The 21,732-nt window shown below is 51.6% G+C and overlaps 1 protein-coding gene and 1 long non-coding RNA gene across 5 annotated transcripts in view; both read right to left on the reverse strand.

Moving 5' to 3' along the window:
* The window catches only part of ERGIC1 (endoplasmic reticulum-golgi intermediate compartment 1), a 103,220-nt gene that overhangs the window by 3,031 nt on the left and 78,457 nt on the right, over positions 1-21,732 (reverse strand). For all 4 annotated transcript variants that reach the window (XR_007153215.1, XM_047863686.1, XM_047863796.1 and 1 more), the window contains 3 exons: positions 17,116-17,176; positions 12,804-12,904; positions 9,859-9,981 (listed from right to left, as the gene is read on the reverse strand). Coding sequence is in view for 3 of the 4 variants with exons in the window: in XM_047863686.1 (XP_047719642.1) it covers positions 9,859-9,981; positions 12,804-12,904; positions 17,116-17,176 (285 nt within the window). In the remaining variant the exon portion in view is untranslated. The remainder of the gene's footprint in view (positions 1-9,858; positions 9,982-12,803; positions 12,905-17,115; positions 17,177-21,732) is intronic.
* On the reverse strand, positions 6,427-9,850 carry LOC125168701 (uncharacterized). The gene is made up of 2 exons (XR_007153265.1): positions 8,256-9,850; positions 6,427-6,617 (listed from the first exon to the last, which is right to left on the reverse strand). It is a non-coding gene; the product is annotated as an uncharacterized LOC125168701 (long non-coding RNA).

A 21,732-nucleotide genomic window follows, 5' to 3' on the forward strand; every position in this document is an offset into this window, starting at 1 on the left:
CCGCCAAGGAAACTGAGGCACAGAGACATTGGATCACCGGTCCAATACCACAGTGATTAGTGGGTCGAACTTGGGAGTCTGCACTCTTAACAGGACGCTCCGCTGCTTCTCAGGCACGAAACTCTCCACCTAACTGAATTCCTATCTTTGCTTGTGCCAGAACTCCACCTGTGACACATCAAAATAATGCTCTGTTTTACTCAAAATGTCCTGGCCTGCCTATTGGTTGCTTTCTGGTTGCATAATAGAATCAAAGTATGGATGATGGAAGATAAAAGAACTTCAGAGGAGATTTGCAAGGCAACTTTAAATGAATTTTTCCTCTTGGGTGGCTCAGTTGGTTGAGTGTCCCGACTTCGGCTCAGCTCATGATCTCACAGCTTGTGAGTTCGAGCCCCGCGTCGGGCTCTGTGCTGACAGCTCGGAGCCTGGAGCCTGCTTCGCATTCTGTGTCTCCCTCTCTCTCTGCCCCCTAGCCCACTCGCATTCTGTCTCTGTCTCTCTCAAAAATAAACAAACATTAAAAAAAATTCTTTTGATGTATTTTTCCTCTTGAGCACATACTTTATGCCACTCCTAAGAGCCAATACCACCCATCACCCAGTGTGCCACTCTTGAGTCACGTACCCATGGCGCCCAGACAAGGAAATAACTTTTCCAAGGTCACACAGCGAGTGGGTGGCACAGCGAGGTCTGCCTGCCTCCGGAGCTCGCACTCTTTCCCCCATGCCACATGCAAGAAGCACTTAAATGACCACAGGACTCCGAAGAAGCCCAGAGGAACAGTCCTAGAGGGCCCCCGACACTGCCCCGGAGGCACCACTGGGTGGCTGGCCCGCCACTGACGCTCAACCGCTGGAGGACTCTGAGAGACGGCAGTGACTTAATGGATCCTCTGGTGCCAAGTGCGGGAGGCCAGGAGACACGGCGGAGGTGAGAGGGAAGCGCAGATCGAACCAGTGTTTATTTTTAAAATGATATTTCCACAAGATGAGCTAAGCAGAGGCCTGTGAGGCCCAAGACAGAGCAGGTCTGTACGGATGGGCTCTAAGTAGAGCAGCTGGCATTCCAGTAATAACAGCCCAAGAAACCAGAGCAGCCCCCCAGGGAGTGAAGAGGATGGGGGGCGCTAGGGGGATTATTATGAAGTGTTTTCAGCAGGCGGGGCCTCTCCCTGCCAGCCTCAGAGCATGACGCAGGGCCACTTTTCAAGGAAGATGACGGCAGGGGAGCTGGTTTATTTCGGTAGACTGGATCAGATGATAGGAGATTTTACACCACAAAATGCTTTTAGAGCTTGGGTCAGAGAAGAGGAAAATGTGACTTAAGTGCAATGGAGCAAATAATAAAAAAAAAACCACACACACACACACACACACACACACACACACACACACACACACCCCTATATCCGCACACACGCTTTGGAACCCAAGCGTGCCTATGATTCACATACACCTGGCACCCAGTCTGAAGTCTCCAGGAGCAGGAGGAGACAGCACATGCATTGAGGTACAAGAAAACACACAGCTGCGGGGAAGCTGAGGCCCCGGGGCACGTAAGCTACTCGGCAACTAGCCCCATCAGAGTGAGCTGCCGTGAGCCTAGGGCTAAGGGGGCGCTGCAGTGAGGCCCCCTGAGTATCCCCCAATACCCCCCAGACAGCAGCACATCCCCCTTTATCCTACATCTGTTAAAGGTGCTCGTCACCGGTCCGATGAGGAGGGGGATTTCTGGCACATTCTGGGGCAGGGGGAGGCACCTCAAAAGCTGAAAGAAAAATCTAGCAGCCTGTTTGACGCTGGTATGGCCCCTGCCTTCAGGATTTTGCCATTAGCCTGCTCTGGCCTTCTTGACACGCTCACACTCATAGGTGGTGACTGGTATGAGGTGAAGCAGGGGTCACGAGGGGAGGGGTCCTGGGGCGCTCTCAGGCTGTGGTGCTCCCTGGATTCTGACACGTGGGTGGCCACAGCGACCCTCAACACCAGGAGGTGACCACATCTGGACTCTCCGAGGAGGTGGCCAGTCTCAGCCATCTTGTGTCCCGGGAAGGCCACAGTCCCCAGTTCTGAAACAGGGAAATAAATGAAGCCACGAGGCTGCAGTGGACAGAATGTCTGTCTTGGGACTCAGGCCTTACATTGGTGGTGGCAAGGTGACAGGCTTCACCATACTGGTGGGGCAGATCTCAAGAACAGGCCAAGAAAAGGGCTGTTGAAAGGGCAGATGGTGGCCTGGCATCTCTCCGACCCACGATGGGGGATGTGCCAAGATGCACACACATGAAGAAAAGTTTACATAAAGCCAATCATATGCATCCTCACTGTACATGGTGCAGGGGCCCTGAGCAGAATGGGGTGGGGATGAAGTGCGTCCTGGGGAGTCTACCAGGGCCTCCCCTGCCATGGCAGCAGAAAGGGTTCAGCCTTGGGAAGCCGAGCCGTGGCTGTCGCTTACTCTAGCCATGGGAGAGCCGTTCTGGGCCTTGGTTTTTTTCATCTACGACACGGGAAAACCACCCCTACCCTGCCAATTGTCGTACTGCAGGAGATGCCCCTGGAGCTCTCAGCGCTTAGTAGGTGCTCAGTAAACAATACCGAATCTTTCAACTGACTGGAAGGCTCTGACCTTGTTGCTGAGATCTGAGATTTTCTAAATCTCTCTGAGACCCACTCTAAGAACCGCAACGGGTAAAATACCGCTTACTCCTCAGAGCAACCCTTTGGGTCTCAATTTCCTTTTTTTCTAACTGGCTCTTTTACCGAAAGAACAAGCCCATTCATGGAAAGACAGGACAGCAAAGGTGTCCCTGGCACCACATGCAGATTCTTTGCAGTTGCCCAGGTCCTAAGCACTTCAAGGGCCCATTCTACAGATGGGGTAGCTGAGATCTTGACAGGATATTCCCTCAAGCACATGCCAAGAGGTGTTTGTGATGAAGCATATCCCTCAGGGGGCAGAGTACCTAAGCCGGAGGTTATTTCCATTCTCTGGCCAGTCAGGGAGCTCTTCACATCTGCCCAGGGCTCTACGTCAACCACAAACACCAAGATATCAGAAGTACCTGATACAAAGGTATTTCTGGTTGGGGCCCCTCCTGTCGTGTGCCCTTGCATCATCCTTACTTCCCGTACCTCAGTTTCCTTCCTTTAAAAAAACGGGAAGGCTAATCCTCACCCCTCAGGACAGCTATCAGACCGAACGAGTGTTTGTGTTACGCACACAGCCGTGAATGTTCCCTTGGTCCCTCACCGCTGCCATGTTCTTGTACCTCCGGACCGGGCCCTGGGGCAGTGGGGGTGGTGAAGGAGCAGGGCCACTGAGCCAGAAAGGGCCACTAGACCCAGCACATGCAACCGCACTCTGGTCAGCAGCCCTGGCTCCAGAAATGGAAACAAGGACAATTCGATATCCAGGCCCCAGTGAGTCTGAGAGGAGCGCATTACTTTGTTTTCATCAGAAGTCCTCAATAACATGCCCCTTTGTTCTTTAGCAGAGATTTCCTGTGGTTTCACCAGCTTCCCAGCCTCCTGCTATGGCTAGAATGAAGTCAGTTTCTCTACCTTGAAAAGAAGATGTGTGTGTGTGTGTGTGTGTGTGTGTGTGTGTTTCCCTTACATTTTAATTATGGCTCTTAATTCCTTACAATATGGAAAGGACGCGTTCTAACCGCACTGGCTGGAGAGCTGAATCCCTCTGTTGTTCCACCAGCACTAATGCTTTCCCGATCCATCGTCCCTCCCCCGCATTTTCTTTTCCACAGTGGGCAACGGAGGAGCACAACACATACCAACACGGGGGTGGGGGTGGAGACTGCGGGCTCTGGAGGAAACATTCCTGCGGTCAGACGCCAGCTCTGCCACTCTGGCCAGGAAAGCCAGGTTACCCACCCCCCGCCCGCGAGCCTCGGTTTCTCCCATCTGTAAAATGGGGCCCCCTGTGAGGACCAGGATGGCCTCTGTCTGGCTGTCTGCTGTACCTCGAGTGCCTGTGAACTGTTCATTCACTTTCCCCGTGCAGTCAGCATTGCTTGAAAAGCTTGTGGAAAAGGCCCAGAATGAGGAAATAAATAATGAATCGGAGTCCCATCAGATGCTGGTGGCGGCAGACAGACTGGAGCCGTGGATGAGAACACCAAAGCTGTGGCTACGCAGGGGTGGGGGCTGTCGCAGAAGGGAAGCTGATGACTGGGCCCTGGAAAAGTGGGGGAGGAGAGGGTGTGGTGGTCTCCATCCCCTGGTGTCACCTCTGCCGGACCCTCCACTCCCACCCTCTAGCACAGGAGCCTGGTGGGGGAACAGAGCCCTCTCCCCCCGCCCGTTCTTACAATGGCTGAAGCTGCAAAATACTCCCCCTCCCTCCCCCAAAAAAACCCACCTTGGTTGAGCACCTACTGTGGGCCAGGCCTGAGACGGCATTTTCTTCTGCCTTCTCATGCAATCTTTGCAACTACTCGGGGAAATGGCGTGATCCCCACTTCACAGATGGGGAAGAAGAGGCTCAGAGAGGGACTGGCCTGTTTAAGGTCACACAACTACCAAATAGGCGAGGGTGATGAGAATCAGGTCAGGAAGGCTGCAAAGGGCCTGCTTTTTTCTGTCAGACCACCGTACTTTACCCACAACCTGAAGGCTCCTCTCAGTCCCTGCCTTCACGCGTGAATGGCTTTTTCTCAGTTAAGTTTTATCAAATGTCCTGAAGTAAGGGGACCCCATCAATGAAGTTTAGGAAGTAAGCTGTGTGGCTGTAAAAAATAAGTACGGTTTCTAAAAGGGAGCTCGCTCCATTCTGCTATTCCTTTTACGTCTCAGAATCTGCCTTCAAAAAGCGAGCACCAGGAACTTCTGTTGCAACCGAGATATCTGTGTTCAGACCCAGTTGGAGTAATCTGTCCCTGGTACACAACCTTCTGGAAGAGCTAGCTCTGCTCAAACGTCTGGAAGGATCTGAACCAAAGTTTTTGTCCCCCACCCACACACATTTCCAGCCCTCAATAACTGAGCTGCTAATGTGGATTCTGTTCCGTTCCTCAGATAATGGGAACTTGTGCTATGGGCATGGACCAAGGCGTGCACCCCTCCATCGGTTTGCTCACTGTTTGACACCTATTTATCACCTGCCTGCACTGTCCCAGGTCTGGAGACAGTGTCCCAGGTGACGAAGGCCCCACCCTGCCTTCCTGGAGCTCATGGTCCGGGGAAGAGAGATACTTCAAGGGAAGTCTGAGTAGGCGAGATTCAGACCGAGCTACAAAGCTGGTCTCTTCCCAACTCATATTGCCTTAGTGGGTAAAACCTCCTCAGTTTTAGGTTTGTCTCTTCTCAGTTGTTTTTACTGCCTCCCTCCACCCCACACCCGAGTATCTAATGCCTTTTGTCTATGGCAAATCCTCATAGGCGTCCCAACAGATGAGTGACAGGTAATCAGATTTGGGCAGGAAAATTTGCAAGTCACCAGCCAACCAGTCTCAGATGGACAGTTTACATGTGGGTGGTGTTGTTGTTTTAATGATTTGTGTGCATGACTGTGATTTTATCACTCATGCTCACGACGTCGCCTTGTTTCCTGCTATCACATTTCTTCCTGATTCCCAGTATGGAGTCACTGTATCAAAAGATCCTGGTGTCCTATCAAGGGCTTCATGGTTTCTGGGGACTCTGTTCCTGGGACATCCTGAAGAGCCTTTGTTTTGGAAGGCAGAGGCTCCCAAGCTAGTGGCAGTGGTGGGGGTGGGGTGGGTGATGTGGCAGAAACAGGCTCTGGAGTCAGGTCCCAGCTTTGCCATTTACTGGCTGTGCCCTGGCACAGTTTCTTTAACTCTCTGGGCCTCAGTTAATTCGTACATAAAACAAGAATGATCTCTACCTTGGAGGGCTGCCGGGAAAGTTGAAGGAGATAATTATAGAATTACCCAGTAACGGTAGATGCTTAATAAGTGTAGCTATAGGATCCCTTCTTCAAGCAGCCGTCCCTCGTATATTTCTGAGTATCGACATCCAGGCTAGGCCCTGTGCTGGATGCGGGGGACACTGAGGGGAAACAGACTTGGGGCTCATCATAATCAGGCCTGGCAAGTACCAAGTACAATCTAAAGTTTGGGGAATTATTTCGCTGGCAAGGAGCACCTTGAGGCCAGGGATTACGTCGAATGCAGCTACTGAATTGCCATTACCAACTGGTCATTTTTGGTGGGCAAAAACTGTCATGGCCAAACTGATCCAAGTTGATACTTTTTGACTTCTGGCTGTTCCTCCCTGACAGAGTAAAACACACAGGGAAAGCGACGTGACACTTCTGAAGTCATCCAATCTGTCACCACAGCCCACTTGGAGGCAATCCCAAAAAAGGGGCTTCGGCAAGTGGCAGGGGCAGGGGACAAATGTGCGTGTGTGGGAGGGGGCGCTTTGAAGGGGATCACTTGCATGTTGTTAAAAAACATCTGTTTATTCCGTTAGTGGTGACATTTTCTGGAATGGCACAAAGTGGAAGTCTGAGCAAGGTGCCCTGGGTGCCCAGAGAGAGAAGCCCCAGGCAGCCTGATGGGGACTTCCAGGAGGAAGGACCCTCCTCTGTTCGGGCTCAGGATGTCCAGTTCCTTTCCAGACCGTGAGACCCTGGAGGAGCGACCTCAGATAAGCCAGGGACTTGATAGGTACAAATGCATGGGGGAGGCCCCACCCGCCCCTCCCCGCCCCACCCACACCCCCTTGAACTACACCCCACCTCATTCCAGCCCACCCACAGCTGCCCCTGCAGCCCTGCAGCCGCCACATGACGACATCCTGGCCTCTGGCCTAAGCCCTCTCTTAAGCAGCCCCTGTGAGGAGCTATTTGCAGAGGCCCCCATTTGGGGCTTGGGGGCTTGGCACACAAGTGTTTGATTTTAAAAAGAGAGAAAGAGAAGTCACAGCAGGTGCCTCCACTTCCATCCTGGCCCCACCCCACCCTGCTAGGGCTCCCGGGGGTCTTTGTGCTGTGTGTGTCTGCCTGTGAGCGTCATCCCCACATCTGCCGCCTCGTGACAAGGGGCTTTGAAGCTCCACAATGACGCCATCTGCCAGGGACAGCCGGTTGGCTCACTTGGGGCTGACCCCATGGTTGCCGGGACGACCATGATGGTGGTGCGGGGCCACCAGGCTAACGATGTCAGGAAGTCCCCTGCAGCATGGTCCGTGCTCCGGCGGAGGCGGATGGGACAGAGATGGAAGAGACGCTGATGGCCAAAGGCAGGAGGAGAAGGCAATGGGGTCATGGAGGTGTCTGGCCTCTGAGTCAGATGGACGGGCTTTTCCCCTGTGACTTCTTGGGACCTCCAGCTCTTAGAAGTCCACCCGCGTCAAAAGAGGCCACACGGCCTTCACAAAACACGCTAAGCGGGGTGCCTCTGCACGTACTACTCCCTGTGCTAAGACCCTCTCTCCTTCACCCACCAGTCTAGAAAACGTCTCTGCATCCTTCATCCCTGGGTTTCCTTCCCCAAATTTTCCGAACAGAAGGGAGTCTTTGCTACCACTGTGCCCGGTGCATAGCTTCAGTGGAGCCCCTGCTGGGTGGGCTTCCATTCTCTGCGTGCCCGCCCCACTTCCCCACCAGCCGGGAGCAGCTTGAGGGCAGGGATGAAGTCAAATTCGGCTCTCGCCATTGCCGGGCACAGGGACTGGCGTGTGGTCAATGCTAGCGAAAGTTTAGCACATAAATGAAGTCGCTTCGTTCCTCAGCCACCTGCCAAGGGGTTTTCACACTTGGAGCCTCAGCCATCTGGCATGTAGGAGCAAATAAGAAGGGGACATGAAGATCCTTCTAGACCCTACAGTAAGACATGGGCACAGGGGTTTCTCTGCCACTGTCAATGCCGTAGCCCCAGGGCCTCAGAGAAGCAGACCACATCTGCACAAACGTACCTACCTGTGTTGTAGTTTCTTACTCTGGGTATGCAGTAAGAGCACTGGGGTAAAAGGAACAACTTGGGGTCCTACCCTGCGGGGCTTTGGGTAAAACCGCTTGCTCACAAGTTCCCCGGCTTTGGGGTCAAAGGGTTTGCGCCTGACCCCGCCAGCAGCTGGCCCAATCTACCTTCGTACCGGATAGTGCACGCAGGACCCCTTGCTGTGCATCCCCCCAGTCTCTATTGTGCTAGCCTGATAGGACCAAGTTGGGTCTGGTATTTTGAATCAAATTCCTCCAGTTTCTAGGGAACTTGGGCACCTTTTCATGGCCAGTATGGTCTCTTCTATGAATGCTCAAGTCCTCACCCATTTTTCTTCATGGTCGCTTAACTTTTTCTTACTGGTCTGTAGGAATTCTTTATATATAAATTCTGAAGATTACTCCTGTCTCGTATGTGTGACGAATACCTTTTTCCAATCTGTGTTGAGTGTCTTAGCTTTCTGTTAGGTGCCCTCTGCTGATTGAGAGTTTTGTGTTTTATGGAGTCCGAGAATGTTGTGAGGCTCCTAAAAGCACTAGGGTTCTGACACCCTTTGTACCCACATGGCATTCTAGAAGGCAAAAAGCTTCCATTTGATGATCTCCTTTGAGCCCCATGAGGCCTGGGAGGCAGGGAGAGCAGGAACTGTTATTCCTTTTTAATGGATTATAAGACAGAGACGTTGTTGTGGACATCGGACCTTTTTGCCTCTTAGTATCCACCCTCTGTTTTCTAGTAACTGACCCCTGATTTTTCTCTTGGGGAGTCCCATCCCCTCATAATGTTTGTCTTCTTCATCTGGCTGGGGTCAGCGGGCTGGAAGTCCTTTCATTCTTTAGGCCACAAGGCTGGCATGGGAATGAGGCGGGGCCAGTGACAGCACTACCTTATCCAGGACTCAGGTCGAATTACTGAGAAAGGGGCACTTTCTATGAGTGAATTCTATTTGAAAATGAAGCCGGTACGGGGGAAAGCAGGATTTAAAAAAAAGCCTATTCTAGACAATATTTGTGCCTGGATACAGCCATGCCTGAGGCTTACTTACCCCTCAAGCCAGCTGGACGTGGGGCTGTCTTTTCTGTAACAGAGTCCTGACTAATACAAACCTAGTGGGAGCCAGAAATGAAAGATCCGGGACTAAGACCCCTGATCTTCAATCATTATTAAAAGTATAAAGAGGTACAAGGGGAGAAGGGCCTCTTAGTCTCAGTCTCCAAATCTGTGAGGTAGGGGTAATCACCCCATCTCTCCCACCTCCGCTGCCTCTGGCTTACCAAACATCTCCGGGCCACCTGGCTGAAGCAGGATGCTGCGAGCCTGCTTTTCTGCCCCCAAGGACACTTTGAATGGAAGGCCAGGAAACAGTATACTTAATAGAAATACTCAGTATCAAAGAAAAATGACATCGGCCTGAAGCTGCTTCACAGAAAGCTGGACTTGATGGAGACAACGGCAAGAAAGAAAAGAAAAGAAGAGAGGGTGAGAGAGAAAGAAAGGGAGGAAGGAAGAGAGAAAATAAAGAGAAGAGAATGCGAGCAGGAAAGAAAGAAAAAACTTGACAATATCAGCAGTTATAGTTGGAAAATAGACATGGGAAAAAAATGAGTTAAACCTTTGCTGTAAATTTTCCACAGAAAAGGATAAACCCTGCTAAACCCATAAAAAAAAAATAAAAAACTGGAGAAAATCACAAACACCTCATTGACCCATATGAAAACCTGCTTAACAAACTAAATAGACTTAGTGATAAACCTCTTTGGAAAATATTTTCTGGATGACATGATTCTGATAACATTTCTAAACATCCTGGGGATCACAACCTCCTGTGTACAGCCTAGGATCCTAGCCCTGCAGGCTGCATCCCGTTCTTTGAGAACCAGGAGTGCTGCCGAGAGAAGGAGCCCACGGCAGGCGCCCCACCTACTCACCGTGGTGATGAACCTGTACAGAGGTTGCCGTCTCTCTGTGTATTTGACCGTGATGGGGCTAAGGTCATAGCGGAACCAGATGGCGGGAATGATGCGGCCTGTGTGGCTGTAGGCTACGTACTCCTGGGGTGAAGGAAGAGAGAACGGGGATGTGAGAATCAGATGTATGAGCCATGTCTCCCGGTGGGTGGGGGTTGGAATGCAGAGGGTCCCCCGCCAACCCCTAAGAATGGGCTTTCTTCTCTCCCTCTTGCCTGGAGCCAGACTCTACCAGTTCGTCTCACCCCTTTTCCTAGAGGCTCTGCTCTCAGTGTCTGGATGGGCAACATTCCTGGGGACATTTTCAACCCTTTTGGCTGCCTGGAAATTGACCGTATGACCTATGGAAGCTGCACCAGAATCAGAGAGCAGAGATGTAAAAGGACAGGTGTGATTTGGGCTCCATCTGAGTAAAGGCCTACTTCCCCCTTTAACTCCTGGGTATGCAAAACCCATTCATTTACTCATTGATTATTATTTTTTTTAGGTTTATTTATTTTGAGATAGAGAGAGAACAAATGTGAGCGGGGAGGGGCAGAGAGAGAGGGAGACAGAAAATCCTAAACAGGCTCCGTGCTGTCAGTGCAGAGCCCCACACGGGGCTCGATCCCACGAACTGTGAGATTATGACCTGAGCCCAAATCGAGAGTCAGATGCCCAGCTGACTGAGTCACCCAGGCACCCCTACTCATTGCTTGTTTACTGAGCACCTCTCCCATGTGCTGGCAGCTGGCACCCCTGCTGGCTGCTGGGGACTCTAAGGGTGGTAAGCCCTGCCCCATCCCCAGAGCGGGTTGTCGGGGGAGGTAGGTATCACAATCTGGAAAGGATGCTGATGTAAAAGAGTATCTCCAATACTGTCACATTACGCACACAGTGATACAGAGACATGGAGTGCTACAGGGCCAGGAACAAATGACCAATTCTCCCCAGGGTTTGTGGAAGGCTTAGTGAAGAGGGGGCATTCTAGGTCACATCAGGACATCCTTGGGTGTGTGTGTGTGTGTGTGTGTGTGTGTGTGTGTGTGTGTGTGTGTGTAAGAGATATGAGCATAAAGGCCATGTAGGGAGTGGGCTTCTTCAAAGAAGGAACACAAACTGCAAAGAGAGAGGGACCCTAAGACAAGGCTTCCTGAGATGGCACCTGGCTGGGTAGGATTAGAAGGCAGCTAGGAGCTGAACTGATGTGTGTCCCCTCTGATCTGGGCATTTGCTGGACACTTCTGGGCTACTCTCATTCGTCTACAATAACTGTAGACTGGACTCGACCACAGGGGAACCCCCAATCCCAAATGCTAGGCCCCGAGCTCTGAAGCTTCTCCAGGGATGATCCAAGACCACCCCCCCTCCTCCCCCCCACCCCCGCCCACTGATGGATTGCCATCGGCTCTGACAGGCACGGCCCTGTTTGTTCCCAGAACAGGCTGGGGCCAAGGCCACAGAGAGAGCTGAGCAAGCTGTCCTGGCTGCTGGGCCTTTGCCAAAGCCTCGGGGGAAGGAGCCTTGGACAAAACAAGATGAGCTTTCTCCAGGGAGAGCTGATGGGGCAGGGTGACTGTCTGGGTCAAAGCCCAGAGATGAGGGATAGAGGAAAATAATGAAAAGTAGCAGCAGTAGGTACCATTTACCCAAAGCCTCCTTTGTGGACAAAGCGGTTTTCAAGACATTGCCTCATTGGATGGCAATCTTATCAGGTGCACCATCCTCATTTCACAAATGAGTAAACAGAGGCATAGAGCAGTTGTGTGACTTGTCCCAGGCCATACAACTAGCAAGTGACTGAGCCGGGTCTGAACCAGCAGTCTGCTCCAGCCCCACCTCTTCTGCTCAGACTGTGTCCACATTCTCCCAGCCACTGGATGTTGTCAGCACTTGACAGTTACAATGAGATGCCCTTCAAGAAACAGTGAGTGAAAGAAAGAGAACTCGCTTTGGAAAGTTACACCAGAACATCAGCACAGGGACCCCAGGTTGCCCGGGGGAGAGCAGCTCTCAGACCAACAGACTCAAGGGCCCCTGTTCAGACTGAGTGGGTGATGGGATCAAGATGCCAGGCTCTGGAGCCAAAGGAGAACCTTGTTCTGGTCCCCACTTGGCCACTTTGTAGCTCTATTAACTACATCTCAGTGCCTCAGTGGCCAAATCTGTAAAATGGGGACAAACGGAGCTGTCACAGTGACTGAAAATGATGGTGGAGGTAGAGAGCTTAGCGTCATAGCTGACCCATAGCTAGTGCTCAGTAAATGGTAGCTACTACTCTATTATTATTAACTGAGCTAAACAATGCATCACCTATAAGGGGGTTAGCAGCCCTGGAACAGAAGAAAAAGGAGAGTCCTGGTGATAAAGGGATCCACCGGGGGTGCCTCAACTAACATGTTTCAAGCATTCATGTTCATTGGCAGGGTCAACTCTGGGGAGGCCAGAGGCTGTCTCAGCTTGAAACAACTGTCAGTCACCCTATTCTGCTGGCTCTGACCATGCTCTGCTGCCCACCAAGGCCTACCTGCTTCTCCATGACTTTGAGTGCTGGCATCCTAGGACGTTCCTGTTAACCGATGGCCAACTGGTATGATTCAAGGTCCTTGTGATCCTGGATAAAGTGCTTGTACCCTGAGAACCAGAGCATCTGTCGTGTGTTGACCTATCAGGATCCTGAGTCTAAAGGACTGGGGCCAGAGGCAAGGGTCTTTCTCAACATATCACATCCTACGTCCTGGTTAGATTTCCTCCCTTTGACTCTGAGACTGGCCTCTCATCTTTACCCAGGGACAGAGCCTGGCCAGAGCAGCCACAGGAAAGGCCCCCAGATAGGACCCAGCGGGAATTCGCTCAGACACTTGTCGCCTCTGCTTGTGGCCAGCAGAGGGTGCAGTTGCACGCAGCTGGGCCCACCAACTGAGTACCTTGTTGGCCACCGTGTACTGGTAAGAGTACCGTTGCTTGCCGCTCTTGTCCTCGTAAACCGTGGGCACGATCTTCAAGATGTAGTCGTGGGAGGCGAGAGCTGCAGGAAGGACACAGCAGGATGAGGCAGGGGGACAGGCACTGACCAGCCGGCAGCTCTTTCTATGCCACTTCAATTCTAAACCTGCTTGGCATTGCTGGGAGGCTGTTTCCAAATTTTCATTGCCAAACAGCCCTTCTTCGTTTCCCCCGCTCTGGACACCAGGAATTGAGAGACTCCATCTATCAGGATCTTTACTCCTGCATTGTGTATGATATTAAAATTCTGGAAACAACCCAAATGTCCGTCAACAGGGCAACCGTTGAAAGGTGGGTACTGCGAGAAGCCACGCCCCAAGAGGTATTGTTACACAAAAAGAACTAAGTTGCAGAATGGAGTGGATAACCTGTTTCCATGTACTGGGGGGCAGGGAAAACTCACTCTCTATGCAGGAAGGTATAGAATTTTCTGGAAAGACACCCAAGAAACTATTAGCAATTTTAGTCCCTGGGGAAGAAGGCAGGATTTGATAAAGATCACATTTCATTGTGCACCCCCTGGTCCTGTTTGAATATTGTTGCTTTTGAAGCAATAAAAGTTTCAAAAAGAAAGAGCCCACAAGCCAGAAAAACAGTATTTATGAAGAATCCATTTCTTTCCCCATTTTCAGTGAACGGAAGATCAGTTCTCCCTCCGCCTGGCCCTGTCATATTCCACCCTGACCCACCACTGCTGGATGCGGGGAGGCTGCAGAGGGCAGGCACTGTGCCTTACTCATCTCTTGTCCCGGAACCCTGCACAGGGCCTGGCTCAGAGCGCACAGTGTCAAGTGCTTACTAAATGAATGAACGGATGGAGGGATGGCTGGCCGGCCAGAGGAATGAATGGAGAACAGATGAATCAGCTTCTGATAAGCATGAGGTAACCGGAATCAAACACGAGGCGGATAGAATGCTGGCCCAAAGCTGCCAAATGTCACCCAGGAAAGGTGTGAATTCCCTTGCACCTTCTGGGAGGTTCCGAGAAGCCCAAAGACCCTTCTGTGGTTGCCTTCTACAGTCTCAGGTCAGGGATCATGGATATAAAAGCGCACGGGAATTTAGCCTTGAGTTTTCGAATCCTGGTCTACTGGCTGAATCAGTTCTGAGTCCTTGGACTCCCTTGCTGTAAAAGGGTAGGGGGTGTAGATGACAGCCATGGCCTCTTCCTGCTAATACTGCATCTTGGTGAGAAAAGGGTAGTGCTTCCTGAATTGTCTTGAGACCTGAGCCCTCTGAAAACCTCAGAAAAGCCCTGCAGCTTCAGGTCTGAGCCCATGAAGATCCCAATACCCCACTTTCTCAAACCTGCTGTGGTCCTCGGGTATCAGGAGCAGTAGAGTTACCCAGGATTTAAAAGGCAGACCCCTGGGCCTCACCTGGAGATCCCTGCTCAGTGGTTCTGGAGTGGGGCTCAGAATCTGCATTTGAGATACAGCGCTCCAGATGCCCATCACCCCAGGTTAAAAACTTGAGGGAAGGAAAGAGTGACTGCCTTATGAAAAATCACACTCGTGGAAGTTCTGTTACAATTTGTACAAAATACAGAGGATCCTAAAAAGAAAAACTAAAACTGCCCACAAATCCGCCATCCACAGAAAACCATGGGTTCACGTTCTTGCGTATAAACTGCTAGACTTATACATATATTCATGTCTTCCTAAAATTCGATCATACCGTACCTTTTTTCTAAGTACGAAACACCACAGATACCATTTTAGGCCCAAGACACAGAAGGTAAGCTCTGTAAGTGTTTCTTTTATTTGCTGCAAAATCCTCTAGCACAGGGCCTGGCACATAGTACGTCCTCAATAAACGTTTGCTGCCTGAATGCCAGCAGAGGTCTGACACATCATGGTCAGTGGCTGCACGCAACTCCCAGCGCAGCCCCGTAAATGTACTCAACCGACCCCCCCCGCCCCCGACCCATGGCTAGACACTGACGCTGTTCCTCATTTGCACTCTTGTAAACAATGACCTAATGAACATTATTTTCCTAAATCTGTGCACACTCTCTTAATTATTTCCTTAGCTTACTCTCCTATGAGTAGAAATGATGACTCAAAGGCAATGACCATATTTAGGGCCTTTGATAGCCTTTGCCAAATGCCCACTAGAGACACCGCACCTAATTCCACCCACATGGATTCCTCGTCAGTGGACCCCCTCCAAGGGGCTGCTGGCTCCCACCTGATCCTGTCAGGCCCACGTACCCTTTCGCTCCCTCCCAACAGCTTATTATGGAAAAATTCAAACACAGAAAAAATGGGGAATCATATTATGAGCCCCACATACCTTATTCCCCAGGTTCGGCAATTAACAACACACGGGCGATTTTGCTTCATCCCTACCCTACTGTTCCCCCCCCACCCCATTTTATTTTGAAGCAAATCCCAGACATCACATCAACTCATCCACAGATATTTTAGTTATGTCTCCATAAAAGATAAAGACTCTTAAAAAACAAAACACAACAACCACAATGTCATCGTCATGGCTAAAACATCGACAATCACTCCTCAGGAGGAAAACAGGTCACTCCAAGTGGGGGTTACTTTAGACAAGATGCTCAGGGAGGGCCTCTCGGAGGCGGTGGCTTTTGAGCGGAGACCTATATGACAGCCCTCAGTGGGAAGGTCTGGGAGCAGAGAGGGCAGGCAGCAAAGGCAAATCCCTGGCAGGGACACCAAGCTGGAGGGCCGAGGGAAGGAAAAGCCAGCCCTACCCCTGGCTGCCTGTTGTCTGATCTAATGCATTTTCCTTCCCACGGAAGCCAGCCCGGGATGGCTTTCGTCACTAGCCCTGGGGCAGGCAGGGTTTTCTGCGCATATGCTCTGGTTCCTTTCCTCGCTCGGTTCTATTTCAATATCAGGCCGCCGAGGGGTCCATGCTAACTGCAAGTGCACGTGGATGGCCGCCTTGGGACGGCGCGCTGCCCTTACCCAGAACTGCAACGACTACGCCATCACCCGAAGGATCATCACCCTCACTTACAATCAGACATTTGCATGAAAAGAAGGCACTGCTCACACTCACATGCTGCAGGAGGCAGCACGGAACGGGCGCGCACCCGGGGGGAAAGCAGCGGGATAATGTAAATAAAGCAAAGACCGCAAATACCACAGACATTACCGGAATGGTAAAAAACTAGAAAAAACCAGACAGACATTTTCCACGAGAAGACAATGCCTTAAAAGAGCACAGCAGAGCTGCTAGATGGGCGACCATGCCTCTGTCACCACTGGAAAAACTGTACAAAAATTGTGGTTAACGTAACAACGTCAAGTACAAAAATCAGAAGGTAAACTGCTGTCTACTTGCTTTGAAAAAATGACCTCCGCTGATGGACAAGGGTTCACGGGGACACGGAGAAATGAAAAGTGTGATTTGTTGTGGCGGGGGGGGGGTGGGGAAGGGTAGGTCATGGACAGCTGTTTTCTTTTGCGTGAATTTCTGACTATCAGAGAGAACGGTGTATTTTAAGAAACAATGAGAAAAGCCTTATGGGTAAAAAAAAAGTGAGCTCAGGTGAGGAAATAAGTCAAGGTAACCTGTCTTGCAGGATCCAGCGGATGAATGCATTTAAGCAGACGTGCCACCTGGACCCATTCTGTGCATGCATCCGTGGCCCTAGGTGTGTGAACGTGTGCATGTGTAGGTGTGTAAACATTCATTAGATGAGGCCACAGACAGCTGTGTACATACGTGTGTCAGCGTGTAAAGACATGGAGCCCTCTTTACTTAGGGCCAAGATGCCAGAATGCTAAGGGGGTAGACAGCTCAGGGAGGGGGCACTGGTGGGTGGGAAGGGCTCAACCAGGAGGAGAGTATGGGGTTGGGGGGCGGCCCAGGTGGTCAGACCTGACTGGGCCATCCACAGCCCTGTTCTCACAGTGCCACTGGAACCAAAATAAATCCTGGCTCTGCCATGACTCCCTGTGGGATCTTAGGTGATTATATTGCTTAAGAACAATCATGTGGCATGAGAACAATAATGATGATAATAGCTGGTATTCACTGAGCACTTATGATGTTGCCTAGGGCTGTCACATACTTTCCCCAGGGGGCACAGGTCCCCTTCTCTGTAAGACGGGGCTGGTTCCACCTTCCTCACAGGCCAGCTGTGGGAACGAACGAAGCATTAACAGCTCTGCTCACGGTGAGTGCTTGATAAATAAATGTTCCCTTCTTCTCCCCCTTTCCCCGCCCCCAGTCGGGATATGGGATACATACGGTTGGAGGTGAGTCTGTCTGCTCCCCCGAGAGCGTTGAAAGCTCCATGGACATTCTGGACCTGTGGAGAAGCACAGTGAGGGGGCTGACCTCAGAATGCCACCACCTCCAGGTATAGCCCTGGCCGTGAGGGGACGGCCAGGTGCCACCTGGTTTAGGGACCTTACCCAGCACGGTCTGTCTCGTAGAGAAGCTGTGGGGAGCAAGAGAGAGACACGGGACGGGTCTGGCACCTGGCAGGCACTAGCTTGCTTCCCATCTTGGGTACCTCTAATGTGCCACTCTGTCCTGTGTACTTCTAGCCATCTCATTTAATGCCCCTAATGATGTACTGTTGACCCCATTTTGCAGAAGAGCAGACCAAGGCTTGGAGAAGCACTGAAACTTGTCCAGCATCACACGGCTGATAACTGGCTGAGCCAAACTCCAAATTCAGGAGTCAAATCCAAAGACCTCAAGCCTGAGCTCTTTCCATCAAGGCACTCAGGAAATACAAGTACAGGTGAGTCTAGGTCCCAGCACACGCCTCCTGATATCCTCTACAGCTCACAGTTCTCTGAGGACCCAGGGCTGCTGGCCTCACTGTATCTGCTACAGAGAACATGTAGCAGTTGTGGGGCTGAAGGCCACACCCTACCTATTCCCTGATGATGAGGGGAAACCACGTCAGCCATAGGAAAGTCTAAAGCAGGGCAAGGCATGGGGCACATGGGGCATGCCACCATGGGCATGGTTAACAGGAGTTGCCAACGTAGACACGCTGGAGGGCTTCTTGGAGGCAGTGACACTGACACCCAGGAAAGTGGGAAGTTAATCAGGCAAGCAGCATGTGTGAAGGCATGAGCCTGGAGACTGAGGAATAAACAGAGGCCTTTGTGGCCCCAGAGGAAGGAGGTAAGAAGCAGGAAGTAGGGAGGTCAGAGAGGAGGTGAGAACAGGCTCCTGCAGAGAGGGCCACTTCAGGAACAGTGGGAAGTAGCTGGGTGGCCTGATCTTTGATCCTGGTCTCAGGTGGCTGACGTCTATCAAGCACTTAACAGAGCTGCATACCCTTAACAAGTCCAAAGAAAAGGAAAATCTGTCCAGTGCTGCCTTAGGGAATGACAATCTGACGACTTGGTTTCTAACCCAAGAAGATGGTGGTTATGGACACGAGAGCGAGAATGTTCCCTCCCACAGTCACGTGTCATGGTTTTATCTCACATTCATTTGTATGATCACTTGATTAACTTCTGTTTTCCCCTCTAGACTGTAGGTTCCACAAGAGCAGGGACCGTGCTTGTCCTCAGCAACGTGCACAAGGCACATCATGCGCCTAATAGGTGCTCAAGAAATATCTGTTGCATGGATGATGGATAATAGATGGGTAGATGGAGCCTCAGTTGTTCTGGGTTTTTTCCACTTAAAGAAAATCCTATTTCCACCATAACCATGACCAAGAAGAAGGCTGTTACTGCCCTGTTCTGTCCACAGCACACAACAACACAAGACTGCCCCCTCTCCTACCCATCTGTCCCCTTCCTTTCTCCCTGCTACCCAGCCTCAGTCCGTGCCCTGGCTCCCCTGGCCCTGGCTGCAGCCCTTCTGTCACCTCCACTCTGGCCTCACGGCCATCCTCCACACAGTAGGCAGGTGCTCTAACACACCAACCTGCCCGAATCTAGTAAAACTCAGCTCTCTGCTCCCATCCCAGGACACTTCCACACCCTCTCTGCCAACTCCGAGGAGCGCTCACTTCCCAGGCTTCATTACAGAACACCATTCTGATGATGTGGACACCTGCTGACTCATTTTTTCTAAAATAACCTTGCGGCTCTTTTATACGAAAATGACCGACTGGGCGTGTCATAGAGTGGGAGATGTGGGAGATGCCCCTTTGCCCATGAGACTTCCCTGTGAGCCTGGCCAAATCCTCACTCTCAGGGCTTGACTTACATGTCACCTGAGAGGTCACCTCCCTGACCTCCCAGGCTGGGAGGTACCCTGTCCCTGCTCCCATATCACTGCCCAGAGTCCTCTGCCTCTCTTGTCCTTAGCCCTCCTTGTCCTATATCATCACGTTTATTTGTTTGATCTTTTCTTCTTTGGAGAGCAAGAACCCTGTATTGTTTACCCATCATGTAGCCCCAGGGCCTGGCACAGAGCAGAAATTTCAAGAGGGTCTGATGGATCCATGACTATATGGGGCACAGTGACAGAAGACCTGGGGCCAGACATATCTGGTTTCTTAGAAGCTGTGTGACCTTGGGCAAGCTACTGAATCCCTCTGACCCAGTTTTCTCATCAGGAAAAATAAATGCCATCCAGTATCCTTGAGGGGAGTTTTTGTGAGGACTCAACAAGATGTCATCTGTAATGTTGCTCTCTAGGTAAGGAAGTGCAGGCTGCCGGGGTCAAAACCTCCCACAGGGGAGGAGTGTGGTGTGGTACAAAGACTGGGTTTGAACTCTGCCTGTGCAGAGCTGAGTGACCCCGGACTCACGACTCCACGTGTCAGTTTCCTCCTGTGCCCACTAGAGTTCACAGAGACCACCCTCCCAGGGCTGTGGTGCAGATTTGGTGAGCTGGTGGGTGCAAAGGCAGCTAAGAGACTGCCCAACACCTAGTATGTGAAGGGCCCACTGCCTACTACATGCTTGTGGTTTGTTAGCTACTGTCCCACTGGGGGTGGTGACCACCCCACATCCTGTCTCCTTCGTGGCCGTGTGAGCCCCTCAAGGGCTGGCAGCATGCCTTTTTTTTTGTTGTTTAATTTTTTAATGTTTGTTTATTTCTGAGAGACAGAGTGTGAGCAGGGGAGGGGCAGAGAGAGAGGGAGACACAGAATCTGAAGCAGGCTCCAGGCTCTGAGCCGTCAGCACAGAGCCTGATGCGGGGCCTGAGCTCACAAACCGCGAGATCATGACTTGAGCCGAAGTCGGACGCTTAACCGACTGAGCCACCCCAGTGCCCCAGGGCTGGCAGCATGCTTTATCTTGCAGGGCCTGGTGCAGAGTGAGGGTACAAATAGCAACAACAGTGGTATAGCTCATTTCACTGACCACTTACTCTGTGCCTGGCACTGTTCTACGGGCTTTGTGTGCATGAATTTGTTTTATCTCCACTACAATCCTATCAGGCGGGTACTATTACTGACCCCATTTTACAGATGGGATAACTGAGGCCCACCAGGAATAAATACTTTATCCAAGGTCACACAACTAGTAAGTGGTGGAGCCACGATTTGAATCCAGAAAGACAGGCTGGGAACCTCCGCACGACAACCCCCGGAATGGAGAGATGGGATGATATGCGTGGTGAACCCTGTGTGAAGTGAGTCCATAGTCCTGGGGCAGGCCGAGTGTGTAGTTAGGGAGTCTGGCTCATGGCACTCAGGGAGGCCAGGATTTCTCTGTTCCTAAGCCCTATCTCCAAGAGGAAAAATCTCTGTGATTTCCAAAGGGACTGGAAAGGTGATGATTGGGCCACTCAGGCCGGGCACAAGGGGCCACGTGCAGTGGAGAGAGGAGGTGTGAGCATGCACACGTGCTTAAGGGGCAGTGTGCACTCAAGAGGGTGCATGGGGACACAGAACCAGCAGTGTGGCCTGAAACCAGACTGTTGATTCAAACTCAGGCTCTGTGACAGACTGCACCCTCCCTGTGCCTCAATTTCCTCACCTGTAAAATGGAGAAAATAAAGTACCCACCTCTTGGACTGCTAAGCATGAAGAAGGTCATGCTTATAAAGAACAGTGCTTGGCAGGTTCATGTGAGTGGGGCAGTGCAGGCATGAGCGTGTATGTGAGACCTTCCAACGTGGGTGAGTCTGTGCACTTCCGGGTGGTGTGTGTTTGTGCAAGGGTCTGAGTGTGTGTCCATCTGGTATGTGTGCTTAGGGATGGAGCTTAGGGTGTACGTAGGAGCACAAGTATGTCTGGGCATACCTTTCAGTGTGTGTGATGCGTGTGTGCATATAAGTGGCATAATGTTGTGTGTGCTGGGCTTGCGGGCCTGTGTGAGCCCCATGTGCACACCACCATTCCTGAGGGACCCCACCCCCCAGCACCCTCAACCAGGATCCGGGATTCTCATCAAGCAAGGCTTGGGGGCAGGACTGGGGTCCCGATCCCAGCACTGTGGCTGGAGCAATAACTTTCCCGCTCTGAGCCTCAATTCCAGAATCCACCTTTAGGACCACGGTGAGCGGTAGAAAAAAGAAAGAACATCCAAGCTCCCCTGCCTGTGGCTGGTAGAGAGTGGGGGCGGGGGGGGGGGGGGCGCGCCTGTGTTCCGTCCCCTCACACTGCTGCCATGGGTAGGGAGCTGCTGGGCCAGGCCTGCTGAAGGCAGCCCTCTCCATCATAACAAGGACTGTCAGAAGGCTTCATCCACTGTGTTACCCCTATTTAGTGGGCGTGGGTACTGGGCTGGAAGGCAGAAAGGGCCACAGAGGGGAGCGGGCCGGACTCTGGCATCAAACAGATCTGCTGGCAGACCCTGGACAAGAGGCTTCTCTGGGCCCAGCTCCATAACTGTAACACGCGGTGCCTCCTTGTGCCTCATAAGGCTGTGCCAGCACGGAGAAAGCACCAGCACTTAGTACTTGCTCATGAAAAGCAAGTCCCTTTCCCCAGCC

This window comes from Prionailurus viverrinus, chromosome A1, assembly GCF_022837055.1.
Source record: "Prionailurus viverrinus isolate Anna chromosome A1, UM_Priviv_1.0, whole genome shotgun sequence".
NCBI classification, from domain to species: Eukaryota; Metazoa; Chordata; class Mammalia; order Carnivora; family Felidae; genus Prionailurus; species Prionailurus viverrinus.